Genomic DNA, 18,766 nt, shown 5'->3' with positions numbered 1-18,766 from the left:
CCCCCTCAGCCCCGCCCCTCTCTTACACTCCCTAGGCTGTAGCGCTGAGAGAGTGAGAGCCGGGAAGTGTGGGGCGAGGTGGGCGGGGCATCGCCCGCGCGCGCCGCCAGCAAGGGCAGGAGCGGCGAGAGCGAAGCCCGACAACGTTACCCCGTCAACAGCCAATAAGCAGCCGGCACGGCCACGCCCCGTCCCCTCACGTGATTGGCTGCGCGCCGCCTGGTGGGCGGGGCCGGCCGCGGGCTTGGGGAGGGCAGGGGGCGGGAGGAGGAAGGCGCTGGCGGGCAGTGATGGCGGCGGGTGATGGGGACGTAAAGCTAGGCACCCTGGGGAGCAGCGGTGAGCGCGGCGGCGACGGCGGCGACGGGAGCCCTGGCGGCGCGGGAGCGACGGCGGCGGGGAGCAGCTGGGCGGCGGCGCTGCTGGCGGCGGGCGGGGAGATGCTGCTGAACGTGGCGCTGCTGGCGCTGGTGCTGCTGGGGGCCTACCGGCTGTGGGTGCGCTGGGGGCGGCGGGGTCTGGGCGCGGGGCCCGGAGCGGGCGAGGAGAGCCCGGCCGCCACGCTACCACGCATGAAGAAACGGGACTTCAGCCTGGAGCAGCTGCGCCAGTACGACGGGGCGCGCACGCCGCGCATCCTGCTCGCGGTCAATGGGAAAGTCTTCGACGTGACCAAAGGCAGCAAGTTCTACGGCCCCGGTGAGGAATGAGTGGTATCGGGGGGCCCGGGACACCCTATCTCCGCCGCGGCCACGCACCTGGACGCCCGCCCCGTGCATGCCCCCAGCTGCGGGGCTCGGGGGCTCCAGTGGCGCCCCACAAACCTGCTCTCGGCGTTCCTTCCCTTCCCACCCCGTGTCTTCTCGCAGCTTTTCCTGGGGCTGAAATTCTCAAAATTCTTACGAGTTGACTCTAGTCACATTGGCCCTCAACCTTTCTCCTGAGCTTTCTGATATCTGGGCTTTGTGAGGGCAAAAGGGATAAGGAGATGGCTGAAGTGGCGACCCAAAGTTTTCGGCCCTGTGCAAGTTACAGCCTTTTGCTCTGGATTGCCTGACACTTAGCTACTCTTTGCTTCTCTGGACTAGGTTGCATGGAGCCAGGGATAGGGACACGTAGATTCAAGTCCCAACCCTCCCGGTTCTGGAGCTCGGTATAAGAACCACCTCCGACTCTTTTTCTTCCTTTTTCTAAAAAGCCAGTTTTGGCTCCAAGATGCTTTCCAAGATTAACACTGTATGTGAGATGAGGACGAACCATAATGTAGATCTTAATAAGACTGGCAACGATACTGGCCCTCAGTGTCTGGGGTGGAGCTCATCTGCCTAGCAGGCGTGTCTGTCTGTCTCTGTCTCTCCTTCTCTCCTCTCTCTCTCTCTCTCTCTCTCTCTCTCTCTCTCTCTCTCTCTCTCTCTCCCCCCCCTCTCTCCCTCCCTCCTTCTCCCTCCTTTTTCTCTCTGCTAGTAGTAAGATAAGTGTTCAAATACCCGTTGATAATGAATTATTGTATTTTCCCTGCCATGCACTGGTTCTCCAAGTTAAAGGTTTTACAGCTTTGCTTTCAGAAAACTATGGAAGGTAGTTGCTGTAGAAGCCCTTTAACAGTGTAGAGGTAATCTGTTTCAGATTACACAAATAAACTTCAAACTCGGGGAGTCTGTTGGTAGTCCATAAAATTGAGCAACATTGTGTGTCCTGGTTATGCAGTGATTAATGCTTTAAGGGGGGCGGCGGAGGGGGAGCAGTTGCAATAAGAGTAAAGCAAGAGGCCAAAAGTGACCCATTCCTGGAAGGACTACATCCAGCTTTTAAACAAGGTTTCCTTTTAATTTTGTTAATGTACGTGATTTATTGACACTGAATATGCTTCTTATTTCAGTGCTTAGCTGGATGCTATTTCAGAAGTGTTTGCGTTTGTTGATTGGATTAGGGGTAAGAAACTGGAGTGTTTGGTGTTGGATCTGTTTATTTCTTAGCTTATGTTTCATTACATATATAATATGTAATACTTCCTTCTGGATGTGTAAACAAATACCACATGTCTCCTTGCTTACATCAACTTCAGTAGCTAATACTTTTTTGTTTAAGAGCATGTTGAACAAGAGACTAGGCCCAAAGTATATTATTTACACAGACCAAGTCAAATAAACTTTGTAAAGTCAAGAATTTACACGGATTTTGTACCTAGTTACAGCCTTTCCCCCAGTGGCATTAAAAAGTGTGTTCAGTGGTTAAAAATTGTCTAGAGTATTTGTAAAAAGAACCATTATTAGTCCTCACACATTAGGAAAGAGGCAGATAGTTTGGGCAGCCTCCAGTGACAAACGTGTGGCAGAAGTTAAAAACTAAGAATAGGAAGTATACTGTAGATTGGGACTCTGTGGCTTGAGCACCTTGACATTCTTCAGATGATAATGAAGAACCACCCTAGGTGTGGTAGTACAGGCAGTAGTAGTAGTGTGGTAGTACCCTGGAGGCAGAGGCAGGTGGGTCTCTGAGTTCTAGGCCACTTGGAGTTGCATAGTGAGACCCTATCTCAAGACAAAAAAGAATAGAGAACCACTTCCTTGTTCTGATGCATAGTTATTTTATTACAGGTATCAATAAGCAATCTAGTAGGAGTATCTGAAAAGTTGGTTTTTTTTTGTTTTTTGAAACAGGGTTTTTCCATGTAGTTTTGGTACCTGTCCTGGATCTCACTCTGTAGACCAGACTGGCCTCGAACTCACACAGATCCACCTGACTCTGCTTCCCGAGCGCTGAGATTAAAGGAATGTGCCACCACCACCCGGCTTGAAAGATTTTGTTTTTGGGAAGAACTTAAATGTAGCCAGAGCATCTCGGGAGCTTCTAATCTGTTGATTTTGTTTATTTTTGTTTATTTATTTATTTTTGGATAGACCACATTTGAGGTGCTTTCCAGGAGTCTTGATGCCATTTTCCTTTTATTCTCGAGTAAATGAGATAATTTTGTAGAGTTATAGTCTCCTTATCTAAGAATCTTGGTAATTTGAAAAACTCAGCCTAGAGCCGGAAAGCTTATTTTGTGCCCAAACTGCTATCAGTTTCCATTTTGCAGTGATATGTTTACAATTAAAGAGTGTTCTGTGAGGGTTTTTTCCCTCCGTAATGCTGGACACGATCTTCAGCTGTGAGTCTTTAAAGTTCCACTAATTGAAAATAAAATTAAATGGCAATACAGCCGGGGCGGTGGTGGCGCACGCCTTTAATCCCAGCACTCAGGAGGCAGAGGCAGGCGGATCTCTGTGAGTTCGAGGCCAGCCTGGACTACCAAGTGAGTTCTAGGAAAGGCGCAAAGCTACACAGCGAAACCCTGCCTCGAAAAAACCAAAAAAAAAGAAAAAAAAAAAATTAAATGGCAATACTTCACATGTACTTCACTGCCAGCCAGTTGCCAGAATGTGTTGACTTTGTTGTCAGTATTGTAGGTAGTAATAGGCAGGTACTTGGCTAGCTTGAACAGAAGTGTGATCATGTAGGAAACTGAATTTCCTGAGCATCCAATGATCAACCATTTGTCATTTCTGCAGATCTTTGGTGAAGTTGCAAAGTATCTGCCTTACAGATGGGTTTAAGTCAGCTGGCTTGGATCACATAGATAAATCTGAAAACTAGGTATGTTTGACTGCAAAGTTTTTGCACACTGATAAACAGCTTCTGGGATAAACTTAAAAGAATCCTATTACTGGTTTTTCTTTATACCCTTTTCTCGTTGCTTTCCATACAGATTTTGAGCTTCAAATATACTTTCATTTCATGGCTTTTATGTTGGTTGTTCTTGCTGCCCATTATGGTAGCCCAAGCCACAAATGGCTAATTAAAATTAATGTGTTTTAAAAGGAGTTATTTGATAACAAGTAGGCACATTCCTCAGCCACATGACTACCACACTAAACCTTGTACTTGATAGAGTGCTGTACTCCTGCTACCCTAGGGGTTACTAGCGATCAGCATTGATTCTGGAAGCCAGTGAACAGAAGTTCATGCTCCATTTCTGGAGCAGGTTTCATTTCTTTTTTTTTTTTAATGGCTCTGCAAGATATTTGTATTCTCGTTTTACATTTTTGAAAACTAGAACTTAGAAATTTTGCCCCCAAAGCACCTATCTAACTAAGTAGCCACACTAAAAATCAAGCCCATAGCCGGCTGCCTTCACAGGTCGTTTCTCGTTGACACCTTATCCATCAAGTCTATGCTTACATTCAAAGTAGGTTTTGATTATATTAACATGTACTCTTAAATGTATTACAGCAGGAGAGCTTTGTACATTTTATTCTTTGGAATGGTCAAAAACATACTTTGGCTATTTGATATTTTTCCCTACTCATTTGTCGATATATGCCAAAGCTATAGCCATGCAACCTTTTAAATTCTACTGAAAAGGAAAAGGCCACATCAGTAGCCCCGTGGAGCTGCCTAATAGGAGGTTGGGGAAAGGAGCCCATGAACCTAAATCCTTCCCCCTTTTAATCTTGTCTTCAGTGTGTTAATTTTTATTTAACATTTTAATTTACAAAACTGTGGTTTAGCAAGAGTTGCAACATAAGGCCAAACCCGACCTGACCTACTGCTGCATGGATATGTCCAAGTTGTCACAATTCAGCTGTCATCACAGGTTCTTGCTTTGAAGCCAACTAGGTTTGTTGTTTGGCCTGGTTACCACATGCATCTTGTTCGCTACCAGTAAGATAAAGGGGACCAGCAACAGTTTCTGAAGTAGCTAAGCATGGTAGTGCACACTTGTAATGCCAGCACTCTTGAGGTAGAGGCAGGAAGATGGCCTTTAGTTAGAGGATAACCAGGCTACATAGTTGAGCTTCAGGATGGCTGTACTGAGTTCCTGTCTTGAAAAAAGCAAAGTCCAGAAGAGTTTTATATTGTGCTGATCATTACTATAATATTGGTTACCTGTTCTGAATTCTGCATTATTGCATTGCTTTTAATGTTTTAGAGAACTGTATTGTGTTAAATACTACAACAAATTAAAATAACAAAATTGAGAACAGAAAATGCCAATTGAGATTAGAAGTAAGGAACAGAACTAGTCACATGTACTTAGCTGTTCAGATGCTTCTCAAGGCCCTTTGGGCAATCTGGCATAGACCATTCCTCCCCATATGCCTGTGGCATACATCACTATATAAGTCTTGGTGCCTGTATCCTTTCTCAGGATCTTTAATATGAGACTTCATCTCCATTTTTAAATACTGAGAAAGGAGCACCTTAGATTTCACTACAGTAAGACTGTGAGTAAGGTGATTTCAGAAATGGAGTTAGTCTTTGGCACAGACCAGTCCATATCTGTGGACTTGACATTGCTTGAGGACAGGCAGTAAGTATACAAACATACCTCAGTATGTAATTATACTCTGTTAAAAAATTAGTGCTATGAATGAAATTAGGGTTATGATCAAGGGGCTTACTTGGGTATTTAGAAGTACCTTATTTCTATTAGATGTCATAAAGTGAAGGTATGACTCTTTAGCTGTGAAGGGGCCGGCTATACAGAGATTGTTCTGAAATGGGTTATTATCCTTACCGTACAGTAGGGTGAGCACATAGAAGCCATCTAATCAGACCCATCTCTTGTCATCTCCATTGATAGTTCAGGTTTGGTTTCAACCTTTGGTTACTTGTAGTTAGTTCGGGATTTATTACTACAGCCCTTGAGACCAAGTACTGTTTTGTTCTTGTAAAAAAATATATAACTAGGCCAGGAGGTGGTGGAGCATGCCTTTATCCCAGCACTCGGGAGGCAGAGGTGGGATTCTGTGAGTTCAAGGCTACAAAGCGAGTTCTGTTCTACAAAGCGAGTTCCAGGACAACCAAGGCCACATAGAGAAACCCTGGCTTAAAAACCCTAAAACATAGAACTAGATTTTGAACTCTCATCAGCATTTTATGTTCTCGTAGCTCAGTCTGGTTACATTTTTGTGAGTACTGTTGTGTTTTTGTCTCCACCATCTTATTTAACCGTCTCTGGCCCACCTTTGTGACTGGCAGTGCCCTGAATGCAGTTCAGTTCAGAAGAAACTTTACCCTAGGTCTTCACTTGCTGGTTCTTCTTAGAGTTTACCCCTCCCCTTCCTCTTCTCTGCCAAGGTGGGTAAATCTGTCTAGTCTTCTGGTGGTTTTGTTAAGATATGGTTTAGATGTTGGCTTGTCCTTTGGAACAATGGAAGATTTTAGCCAAATATCGTTCCATGTAAATTGGTAAAGCCTACCTCTTGAAGATGCCTCACTGCCACTTGACAGGTTTTTCTCCCTTTTAGTGCTTAGATGACCTGGGCCTCAAGCATTTAGGCATCTAGGGCAGATGCTGGACTTCTCACCTATGCCCTAGCCCTGGACATTTTTTTTTTTTTTTTTTTTTTAGGAAACGTGTGTATGTGTGTGTGCAGAGCCCAGCAAAAGGAGTCAAATCCCCCATAGCTGTCCAGTGTGGGTGCTGTGAGTGGAACTCGGATCTTTGTAATGTGGTTGCTTTTTTGAAAATTAATTTACTATTTCTTAGCCAGGTGTGGTGGTACACACCTTTAATCTCGGCACCCAGAGAGGCAGGGCAGGTGGATCTCTGAGTTTGAGGCCTATCTGGTCAACAAAGTGAGTTCCAGGACAGCTGGACTATTACACAGAGAAACCCTGTCTCAAAAAAAACAAAACAAAAAAGAGAGAGAAAAGAAAATTGACTCTGTCTACGGTCCTGATCTGTTGTGTGCATGTGTGCACACTGCAGGTGGAAGGCAGAGGTGGACATCAGTGTCGTCTTTGACTTCTCTCCACCTTCCTTTTCCAGACAAGGTCTCACTGAATTTGGAGGAGCTCACCAGTTGAGCCAGGCTGCCAGCAAGCTCTGAGGGTCTGTTTATACCCATGCTCCCATGCCAGGCTGGAGTTAGAGGCACACACCTGGCTTTCTGTACAAGTACTGGAGATCCAAACTCGGGTCCTTCCATTTGTGCAACAAGTACTTGACTGGCTAAGCTTCTCTTCTTCCCCTAACTGGAGCATGCTGGACTCTGCTAACTGTCCATTTTAGAACATTTAGACCTGACTTTAAATCATTGCGTCCTCCATTCTCTCATCTTCCCCCTGGAAGATAGGTAGATGTGTGTTAATTTCCCATGTGTTCTTCATGACTGCCTTTGTCAACTGGAGTCTGCCTTTGCTCTTCTTGTGTTAGTTATCTTGGGGCACGAGTGTGTCTGCTCCCCCACTGGTGCTTGTGCATATGGCTTGTCATTTTTGTTGTACCTTCTTTCCATCAGTCACTGCATTCTTGGTTTCTTGTCCACATCCTGGAGTGTTTCATCAATTGTCAATTGTGGATGTGCTACTGTAGGGTGCTTTGAAGCAGATCCCAAAATAAGGCCTTGTGTGTAAGGTTTTTTTAATGATGGCATTTTTAAAAGGTGATACATGCTCAAGACTGAAAACTCCAAAGGATTTACAGTGAAAAGTAAGGCTCTTCCCAAGAGCCCCCTCACGCCACTGTGCAGTGGAAATGGATCAAGGTTAGTGTCGCAGAGCTGTGCTGTGAAGGTGAAAGTCTGAACAGGAGTCTTATTTCCCCACACTCCCGAGGGCCTTTCGTATTATTCCTATCGCATGGAAGCTATCTCGTTAACCCTGTTGGTGAGCTTGTGAGTTTTACCTGTCTCTTAGTAATGATGCTGTGAGAAACAGCCTGTACCAGTGCTCTATATGTAAATAAGCTGTGAGTCCTAGAAGCAGAATTACTAAGGCTGATGGTGTGGCCATGCTTGGTGTGGGGACTTCATTTGGAGTTGCCCTCCAGAGAGCTTGACCTATATGTACTTCCTGACGATGCTTGTTTCTCATCCTTGTCAAAAATGTGATGCTTTAAACTGCTTGCTTTTTGTTGGTCTGAGGTTGAAACAGCATTCCAGTCACTATTTAAATTTGCATTTCTCTTTTTCTGAATGAGTGTGTGTATGTGTGTGTGTGTGGGGGGGGATGTAGACAGGTGCAGGTGTGCATGTGTATGGAAGTCAAGACGCCAACCTTGAATGTCATTCCTCAGTTGCTGTCTACCTTTCTTTTTTTGTCAGACAGGACCTTTCTCTAGCCTAGAACTCAGTAAGTAGATGAGGCTGACTGGCTAGTGGAACCCAAGGGACAAACCTTGTCTCCACCCCCTCCATGCTGGGATTGCAAACATGCCACCACACCACCTTTATCATTTTCAGTGTTGATTCCAGGGATTGAATTTAGGTCTTAAACACTTATTTAGAGAATGTGTGTGCATGTGCACACAAGAAGGCACAGCACGGTGCACATGTAGAGATCAGAGAGCAACTTGCTGGAGTCGTTTCTTCCATGTAGTGCTCTGTTATCGAATTCAGGCCGTGAGGCTTGGCGCCAAGTGACTTCCTGCTGAGCCATCTTGCCAGGTCTTCTTGCTTACAGGGCAAGCATTTTATTTAAAGATTAAACAATCTCCCTAGCCCAAAATTTCACATCTTTAAAGAAAATCTGAGTCTTTTTGTTTTCTTTTCTACATACATTTGTTCATATGTTCTCACATTTTCTTCAATTGTGATACTCATCATTTTAATTTTTAAGTTTATTTTGTGTATGGTGGGTGCTTTGTGGAGGTCAGAAGAGAGCATCAGATCTCCTGGAACTAGATAGAGTTACAGACAGTTGTGAGCCATCATGTGGGTGCTGGGAATTGAACCCATGCCCTCTGGATCAATAGCCAGTGCTCTTAACTGCTGAGCCATCTCTCCAACCCTTGTTGTTTTGGTATTTTATTATTATGTGTATGTATGATGTGTGTTCATGAATGCTGGTGCTCAGTGTATGTATGGAGGTTTCTAGGTCAATTTTCAGGAATCCATTCTCCTCCTGTCATGGGATCTGGGTATCAAAATTCAGGTCATCAGTGTGCTTGGCAAACGTTCATGTCTGCTGAGCCCCTCACCAGCCCTGCATAGCATTTTTACCTGTGGTTTTGTGTGTGTGGTACTAGGGATTGGCCTCTCTCATACTCGACAAGCACTCTCCACATAGCATGGCATCTATCCCTGTATAGTGTTTTAAACCACAAATTGTGGTTTTATGTATTCAGATTTAGCTTCTGTCTTGAGTTATGTCTCATACTTAGCCTTCCTTCCCCTTCCTTTCGCCCTCATTCTACTCTGGGGTGTGTGCACACGTGTGTTTTAATCTACATTCACCATGTAAGCCATGCATGGGCTCTTTGTCTTTTTGATTTGAATATGATGGCTCTCCAGTTCGCCCTTTTCCTGTATGCGCAAGCCTTCGAGTTGGCCATTCAGAAGCAAGGTGGGGTTTCAGTCAGGTGAAGCAGCAGTGTGTTACTTGGTGGGTGGCCCCTCCAGCATAAAAGTGTCTTGTCTTCTTAACAGCAACCTTCTTCTGCTTTACTGTCCTGGCTCTAAAAGTCCTGGAGCTTCCCAGATCAGAATGCAAAGTATCTCTGTACATTTACAGTAGCTTTATAGATACCAGTTTCAAGTCATAAAAATAACTTAGGGAATATTTCTCCTTTATCATCCTACAGTCAAATTGTGTTTTTATTTATAAAATAGAGTAGCTATTAATAAAATAATTAAGATTTTATTACTTACCACATTTTCTGTTTATTATTTTTATATCGTTTCATAATGAGCATATGTATATGCCCATTATATGCATATGGTTTATTAACATTTCAAAAATATGTCACAGCACTCTACGCAGTTGTATCAAAAATAAGTAGTTTTAGGGTTTAGAAGCTAATAAGTTGATTGACTTTCATCTCAGACGTTTTTCTTGTTTCTTGTTTTATTTGTCTCACTATGTAGCCTAGGCAGACCTCAAACGCACAGGGTTGTATCTGGTGTAATTTATTGAATTCTTCATCCCATTGCTGCTTGGGAGCTGCACTGAGTGTTCTACCCTTTGCTACTCCAGGGAACGGTCAAAACTCCAAGTATTGTCACCAACACACAGTCAAAAGCTGTTAGGTTAGCCAGTTCCTTGGTCAGGATCATTGAAATAATGTCTAAATAGTCTTGACACTCAGAAAAGAGCATTTGCTTTTTTGGTAAATCATACCATAGAGACTTAGCACTAGATGAACTTTGCTTTTCTTGGGTAGCTCCCATTTTGTTGTTTTTGTTTTGTGAACAGCCATGTGTAGTTAGCAAAATGCTATTGCTGATAACATTGTTTGTTGTGGAGGGTATCTAAGAGGGGAAGGAATGCTGGTTGTGTTACAAATGAAGGAAGACATCTTTTTGTCAGACCTCAAAGCCTCCCTTGACAAGCTGCCCGATTCCAACCCTACTTCTTAGTCTCCTTAGGTTCTTCAGTGGCCTTCCAGCATGGAGCAAAGAGCATGTGCGCAAAGGCCTCTTCAGCAGGAGATGCTTCCACAGAAGCGTTTGTGAAGAGGACACTTGAACATAGTTTAAGGAGTAGAGGAATATATTACTCATCCTTTTCCTTGAACGAGTTGACAGAACCCAATTTTATCTGGAATTTCTTTAGCAATAAAAACATTAGCAGATTCTTTCAAAATGGACCCTTCCTTAGGGAAGTAGACAGAGAAATTTACTTGAGAACCCCCTGGTGTGCATGTTAACATACTCAAAGGCGGAGGGTTTCTGTAGCTTGCTCATTAGTTTGTGTGGTGCTGAGGGGTGCGGTGTCACACGTGTGCTGTTGTTCTAAGCACTGACCTTCATTCCCACCTTTGCATCACTCAGATAGGCCTATGTTTACAGTCCAGGCAAGAGGGGTGCAGGGCCAAGGCCTGTTAGAGTTGCACAGGGAGTTGGGGGCCAGCTTGGGCACTTAGTGACACTGTCTGAAAAGTAGAAAGTGAGTGGTGGAGATTGTTCTCAGTGCCACTCTGCCCTGAGTGTTCTCAGTGTAGACGCTCCAGTGTGTGGACCCTGAGTGTTCTCAGTGTAGACGCTCCAGTGTGTGGACCCTGAGTGTTCTCAGTGTAGAAGCTCCAGTGTGTGGACCCTGAGTGTTCTCAGTGTAGACGCTCCAGTGTGTGGACCCTGAGTGTTCTCAGTGTAGACGCTCCATTGTGTGGACCCTGAGTGTTCTCAGTGTAGACGCTCCAGTGTGTGGACCCTGAGTGTTCTCAGTGTAGACGCTCCAGTGTATGGACCCTGAGTGTTCTCAGTGTAGATACTCTATCTAGTGTATGGACCCTGAGTGTTCTCAGTGTAGACGCTCCAGTGTGTGGACCCTGAGTATTCTCAGTGTAGATGCTCCAGTGTGTGGACCCTGAGTGTTCTCAGTGTAGACGCTCCAGTGTGTGGACCCTGAGTGTTCTCAATGTAGACGCTCCAGTGTGTGGACCCTTAGTGTTCTCAGTGTAGACGCTCCAGTGTGTGGACCCTGAGTGTTCTCAGTGTAGATGCTCTATCTAGTGTATGGACCCTGAGTGTTCTCAGTGTAGACGCTCCAGTGTGTGGACCCTGAGTGTTCTCAGTGTAGATGCTCTGAGCATGTGGGTCCTCAGCTTTCTGGAGACACAGTGTTTGGAGTGGTGGGAAAAGTGGAGCTGCTGCCCGTTCTGTCAATAACTTCAGGCTAGCCTCTGTGTTCTGATTTTTTTATGATCTGCCAAGTGGAGGAAGAAAAGCAAAATCTGTTCCTTTTCATGAACTCCTGAAGGACCGAAGTGTGAATTTGCTGGGAAAATCTTTAAATAGAAATCATTTCCTCTTCAGAGTTGTCGCTCTTGTGTCATTTTTTTACTCCTTCTTTGTTTCCAAGAGACAAAAAGCCCACCTTCATTCCGTCGTCTTTGTCTGCTTACATATGTTTCTCTCTCTCCAAAGCGGGTACAATTCTGCACAAAGGATTGTTGTTGTTGTTTGATTTTTCAAGACAGGGTTTCTCTTTGCGCCTATCCTGGGACTCACTCTGTAGCCCAGGCTGGCCTCGAACTCAGAGATCCGCCTGGCTCTGCCTCCTGAGTGCTGGCATTAAAGGTGTGCGCCACTACTGCCTGGCTTTCTTGCTAACTTTTAAGTTTACATTTCCTCTAAAATAGTTGACTCCAATTTAATGAACTTTTGAATTTCACTCTGTGAGTAGAAACTATATTAAATTTATTTTTCTAAAAGCTTAATACTCCTTGAATTTCAGTTGAGATTGTAGCAAAGTTTCAAAGTCATAATTGTTGACCAGTGATAGTGTCTATTTTCTTATATAGAAGACACATTTGAGGGAACAAAACAGTGTTTGTATTATTGGGAGAATATCAAATCATGGGTATATCCATTCAGTGAGAAAAAAATTAGCCAATTAGTTGTAATTTGTGATAGTCACCTAATGCCTATTGATAACATGGAGAATGCTTAATAATTAAGTAAGCTGGAAGCACTACACAGCTGTCACCTTCAGGCCAAACCTAAAAACGCTGTTTTAGTACTCGTGGGAGAGCCATTCTAGCTCCATGCTATAGACCTTTCCAAGAATGAACTTTTTACCCCAGTCATGTTTCCAGTGAAGTATAGTCAGTAATTCAGATTACTGCTCATAGTGCTGAGGTGTTCTTCTGTTTAGGTGAGGTTTAATTTCCTGTCTCAGAAAGTGCAGGTACTTTCTGATTCTTAGGAGTTTTCCAAATGCTTTCAAATGAGAACAGGTGCAATTGTCTTTCACTTAGAAATCAAGGCATTTTCACTCTTGTTTTCTTGAAGTTAGGCAATACTTTATTCTAATAAGTCCCTTTGTTAATTAATAGTTTTCATGGGCCTGGGAAGTGGCTTAGTGGATAAAAGCATTTGTCTAACCTGAGTTTGGATCCCTGAGGCCCAAAGCAGTAGGCATTTTGTCCTTGGACTGCACTTGTGCTGTGGCATGTCTGTTACACACAAACATGAATACACAGACACAAAATGAGTCTTTTTAAAAGACTCATTCCTAAGCCAGTAATTGGCTGCTCGTGACAGCGAAGCCTCTCACTGTGGTTTGTTTTTTTTTTTTGGTTTTTTGAGACAGGGTTTCTCTGTGTAGCTTTGCGCCTTTCCTGGAACTCACTTGGTAGCCCAGGCTGGCCTCGAACTCACAGAGATCCGCCTGGCTCTGCCTCCCGAGTGCTGGGATTAAAGGCGTGCGCCACCACCACCCGGCATCACTGTGGTTTTAAAACTGTTTCCTCAGAATGAATTCTGCCCTCTGTGGAGGAGCTCATAAACTTGAAAGAAGTTGTCACTTGTAGAACTGTGTATTTGGAGAATCTTATTATCATTGAAGTATTTTTTGGAAACATTTTGAACACAGATTTCTTTGGCCCTTTCTGCAATGTAAGATGCAAGCAGTTAAATCTTAAAAGATTTCTGTAGTAAGGGTGGAGAGATGGCTCTGACAGTTCAGTATTTGCTGCATGTACATGAGGACTGAGTTCAGAGCTCCAGCATCGACATGAAAAGCACAGTCCAGTTGTGCACGCCTGAAAGCCCATGCTGGGGAGGTGGAGAAGCGGGGGTTCCTGAACAGTCTGACCAGCCAGGAGAGCCAGATCAGTGAGCTAGCTCCAGGTGTAGTGAGCCAAGCTGTCTCAGGCAATAGGGCAGAGACTGAGCCAGACGCCTGACATTGATGCACACACAAACACCAACGGAGTTTTGTTCAAGTTCAGCTTTTGTTTTGAGAATTTCATACAGGAACAAGATGTGTTTGATCAGATCACCCCATTGCTTCCTCCAATTCCTTCCCTATCCCACTGCAACTTTTTTACCCCAAGTTAGTGTGCTTTTGAAATACCCACTGGGTCCATGTGGTGCTGCCGGCATGGGTATGGGTATGGGTATGGGTGTAGGGCCGCCTACCGGAGCATCCCACTGACCTTCCTCTCCCAGCATACAAGTTTGGGGGTATCTGATTTGAATTATTGTCAGTAAAAAGCTTTACTTTGGTAAAAGGGAAATTTCCAACAAATCTCTGATTATCTCGTCCAGTATCTCCATATTTTGAAATTAAGGCTCTGTACCAAATGCACATCATGGAGAGGACCCAGATGTCTAGACACACTTTAAAATGGTGTTAGGCTCTGAGCTGTCTCTTTCTCTTTCAGCGGGCCCATATGGAATCTTTGCTGGCAGGGACGCCTCCAGGGGGCTGGCAACATTCTGCCTGGATAAGGATGCACTTAGAGATGAGTACGATGACCTCTCAGATTTGAACGCAGTGCAAATGGAGAGTGTTCGAGAATGGGAAATGCAGTTTAAAGGTATCATCATTTGGAAAACTGAACATATGCTATTGTGCATGCCTTAAAGGACACTTTCTATTTTCATTTCCATCATTATTAGGGTGTATTTTAATTAATAAGACGGTTACATGTGACAATTAGGTTGAAAGTCTATATTTGAAATGTATTTAGCACCAGGTGTGGCATGTGCCCATGAACCCAACAGTCTCAAATTGTGGTGCTTTCAGAGGTTTTCTAAGACTTGTTCATTAGGGAGTGATTTTGTTTTGTTAAATACAGGCTTGTATTTCAAACAAGCTGAAGGCTTAGGGTGTAGCACAGGAGTAGATTGTGCATGACCTCCTTGTGCCCTGGGTTCTGTCCCAGCACCTTGAGAACTACCACAACCGGGAACAACAAATGAATAAGTGATATCAGCACTGTAATGATAATGTATTGCAAAAGGATTGAATTGTTCTTAACTTTGAATGTTTAGTAAAGAAGGACTACTGTGCCCTCACAAGATCAGTTTCTCCCCTGTGCAACATTGCCTGCGCCATCGATCACCTGCTGGGTCTTTGGAGCAGCTCATTGGGCTTCTTGGCACTTGTCTTGGATCTCCTATGTGCAGAGCCCGCTGCTAACCCTTTCCACAGCTAATCCACTTAGTCTTGGTTTAATTCACTTAGCCCAAGTTTTACTTCCAGACAGAAAACAAACGTGTTTCACCTGCCTACAAGGTTCTAAGTTAAACACTTGACACATAAAAGCAAGCAAAGTAAAGATCTAAGGAAAGAGTTTGAGATGGGGGAGAATGATGGTGTGGTTGGTAGGGACCTTGCAGAGCCTGCAGAGAGCCCAGAGAAATGAGCTACAAGTTGCTTGTCCTTTTCTCTCCAGAATATTCCTCAGATCTGTTTACCCTCTTTTTCTCCACCTCATAGGCTCTGCTGCTACTACCACCCCATCTTCATTCAGCCCAAGAAAGTCGCCTTCTGCATGGTTTATACTCCAAAATATTAGCATGAAGTTTTATAATCCACATTTTAAATGACTTAGAAATTTCCACATATATATATATATATATATATATATATATATATATATATATACACACATACATTTGTGTGTGTGGCCTACATTGACATCAGACTCATAACAGACAAGTACTGATTGCATGTATGAACTACTAGATCTGATTATTGGAGAGAAAACTCCAGCTACAAATGGGGTCCAACGGGACTCCAGCTACAGATTATTATAATACTTTAGCTGAAATGTTTGAGTTATTAAGAGTTAGAAGAGCCCGGGGATGGTGGCACACACCTTTAATCCCAAGACTCAGGAGGCAGAGGCAGGCAGATCTCTGTGAGTTCGAGGACAGCCTGGTCTACTGATCTGAGTTCCAGGATAGCCAGGGCTACACAGAGAAACCCTGTCTTGAAACAACAACAACAACAAAGAGTTAAAAGAATGGGACTAATGGGGCACAGTGGCAGAGCTTAAAGCCTGAGGTCCAAACCCTAGCAGCCCAAAACAGAAGAGCCACATTCCAAGGCTTACTAATGCCGAGCTGGGCAGCTCTGAGATGGTCCATGCACGTACATTTTAGAACTGCAGATGAGACCTGCTAACACTGAACTCCCTTCAAAGAGCAGTCTAAACCTTCTCAGCCTGTTGCCTTCTGTTCAGGCCTTCCATGTGTGTAAATGAAGCATTGCAGGAGGGTAGCTTGTTCTGAGTGACTTAAGAGGAGAGTGCCTTCTTGCAGTACAGTGGAATTGTGAAACAAATTTAACCATTACTGACTGACTTTGTTTTGATGTATCTTTCAGAAAAATATGATTATGTAGGCAGACTCCTAAAGCCAGGGGAAGAACCGTCAGAGTACACAGATGAGGAGGACACCAAGGATCACAGTAAACAGGATTGAACTTGGTGAACAACCAAAGCCAGGGGCCTTCAGAACTGCAACTCTTCCTCCTTTCAGAGAACGTCCAGTCTTTGGGTGTGGTGCACCTGCTGTGAGAAACACTTCGCCAGAGTATACAAGATGACGTGCTTCACTATGCAGATCTGAATATGAGGCATTGTGTGTGCAGTTTGTACTGTCTGGTGGGCTTCATCATCCTGAAAAGGAGACAGGGCCTTCTTAACTGCAAGAAAGTCACCAGGTTACTTTGACCCTTCCCCTCCCTCCCTTCCTTCCCTCATCTCTCTTTCTTCTTCCTCCTTCTTCTCTGCCTTCCTGTCCCCCACCCTTCACTATCTCTCTTTTAAAACAAAACAAAAAGTATCAAAGACACCGGACCGGTATTTACTACTCAGTGTGCAGATCTCTGGAACCAGCAAGGGAGCCTGTTCACAGGCTGGGGTTTATTGTGTTAAGGAAGAGCCCTGTGGTTGCACATTCGTTTAAGAAGTTCAAGCTACTGAAAGGTTAAAAGTGAATTCCCAAATTTTTTTTCTGGGCTTTGTCAGGGAAGAGGAAGAAACTTCCTTCTAAGAAAGATTTGGAAATGAGAGGGACTTGCAGTGGATTGAAGTCGGCAGTCCCCAGCTAAGATAATTTGAAACCAATTTTATTTCCTTCCCTTCCTTCCGCTAGGTCAAATCAATATTAATTGTGCCTTATTTCACTTCCATAAACTTGAATTATTTTTAGGAAAAGCCCCTCTGTGAATTCAGAAGTCACTACAAGCAGCATGGAGACTGAGGTTGATGTCCTTCTGTGTGTAGAATGTAAAGGAATACTCAGTGTTAACTGCCATGTGTTAATACACAAACATAGCTAGCATTGTGATGGCCAAATGCATCCCCTATGCTTTTTTCTTTTCCAAGAAAAATTGAAAAATCAACAACTCTTCCCCAACAGCTGCCTACTTTTAGGAGTCTGACCCTCACATGTCTCTGGTGTGGGTGTGTGGGGCCGTGGTATGAATGTCTGTGTGGGTGAGTCTGGATGTGTGTGAGAGCACCTTGGGAGGGACTCTTTCTGCGATGCTGTAAATACGAGTACCGTTTTAATAAAGCATGTACAGTGAACCAAATAAGCTGGAGTTGGACTCTAAATGCAGAGCCGTGAGCCAGTGTGTCGTATGCTAATAAGACTGCATTTGATTCAGGATGAGGAGAAAACTCTGGGAAATGGAAATCGGGCACTGGTTAGCCAAGCTGTCCATGTACCACATTCAGTATAAGTGAGGCAATTCCACCTTGGTGGAACTCTCCCAGTGTGGGATCGTTCAGGTAAGAGGTGGTGTATGACAGTGTACGTGTTTGTACTCAGGCTTTGCTGCCACTGGTTGTGCCAGAAGCACTAGCCTTCCGAGCAGTAGCTGACATAAAACAGTATTACGGATAGCTATTAAATCCCTTCATTGTTAGTTGAAAAAGTTCTACTTCAGAGCCTGCTTAGGTCAAATTTTGGCTTCATCCTGATGAATTCTTGGTCAGGGACAAGTTGCTCCCACATGGAAAAGCCCAAAATGGGTGACATGGAAAGACTTGTGCCAGATGGGTGTATGCATGCAGAAACCGTCAAGATGACATGGTAAGCAGAGGGTGCAAAATGCTACGTTCCCATTCAGTCCTGGAATATTCTCTAGAAAAGTGTGGTTGTCACCAAATCCTGGCTGAAGAGCTCATGTGATCACTGAAGAGTGTTAATAAATGCTTTCTTTTTTATGTAAAATATTTTCTGAAACCAAATTGTTAAAGTATAGATTCTCCGATGTAGTAAATGGTATATCTGAACTGTTGGACCTGAAGGTTGAGACCCTGCATCTGTGAGAAGCCCCAGGTGTTCATGCAGTAAAAACAATGCATTTTGTTTCTAAAGGAAGTGGTTTTGTGTTTTGGACTTGAAATAAACTGTTGTATAGATAATTTCTTAACTCCAGTCAAATGTCTCATTGTCAGTAGCGTGCAGCAATCTTGGAGGGGTCTGTCTGTAACTGGCATGTTTCCCCAAAACGCCTGCTTGTTAGGGGTTTAAAAGACATGTATTCATTTTTCTTTTCCTTCAATGTTAGAGTTCAAACCCAAGGCTTCACACATTGCTCAACCATTTAGCTACATCCCAAGCTCCAAAGTATACACTTCCTCCCTGCTGAGCCTAAGTTTATTGTAATGATTCCTCCAATCATCCTTAGGATCGGGCATGTCTGAGAAACACTGCATTCATCTTTTCAAGTTGTGTGGGCCATATTTGCCATGCAATAAAAATAGAACTTAGAATTTTGGTCTGATTCCCTATATTTGTTTTTTGTTTTTTAAATACTTTCATGTGAATGGGTGTTTTATCTGCATGTATCTCTGTGCACCACATGCATGCAGTGCCCTCGGGGGTCAGAAGAGGGCATCAGATCCCATGTTGGGGTTACCATGATTGAAAGAGATCATGTGGGTGCTGGAATTGAACTCTGGTGCCCTGGAAGGGCATAGATGCTCTTAGGCACCAAACCATCTCTAGTTCCCTACACTTTCAGCTTCTTTAGAGTTCTGTGTTAAAAGTTGTTTTCTTGTCAAATTAAACCATGGGTTTAGAAA

General features: G+C 44.0%; 1 protein-coding gene across 1 annotated transcript; it reads left to right on the top strand.

Moving 5' to 3' along the window:
• The first annotated feature begins 275 nt into the window (after positions 1-275).
• Positions 276-18,458, top strand: Pgrmc2 (progesterone receptor membrane component 2). Its single transcript, XM_052731196.1, has 3 exons — positions 276-699; positions 14,099-14,254; positions 16,051-18,458. Exons 1-3 carry the CDS (start codon positions 291-293, stop codon positions 16,146-16,148), a joined length of 663 nt encoding a protein of 220 aa, XP_052587156.1. The 5' UTR covers positions 276-290; the 3' UTR covers positions 16,149-18,458.
• The last annotated feature ends 308 nt before the right edge of the window (positions 18,459-18,766 follow it).

The sequence above is a fragment of the Peromyscus californicus genome, unplaced genomic scaffold, assembly GCF_007827085.1.
Source record: "Peromyscus californicus insignis strain IS unplaced genomic scaffold, ASM782708v3 Scaffold_9__1_contigs__length_137607984, whole genome shotgun sequence".
Classification (NCBI taxonomy): domain Eukaryota; kingdom Metazoa; phylum Chordata; class Mammalia; order Rodentia; family Cricetidae; genus Peromyscus; species Peromyscus californicus.
This window is presented reverse-complemented; position numbering and strand designations above follow the sequence as displayed.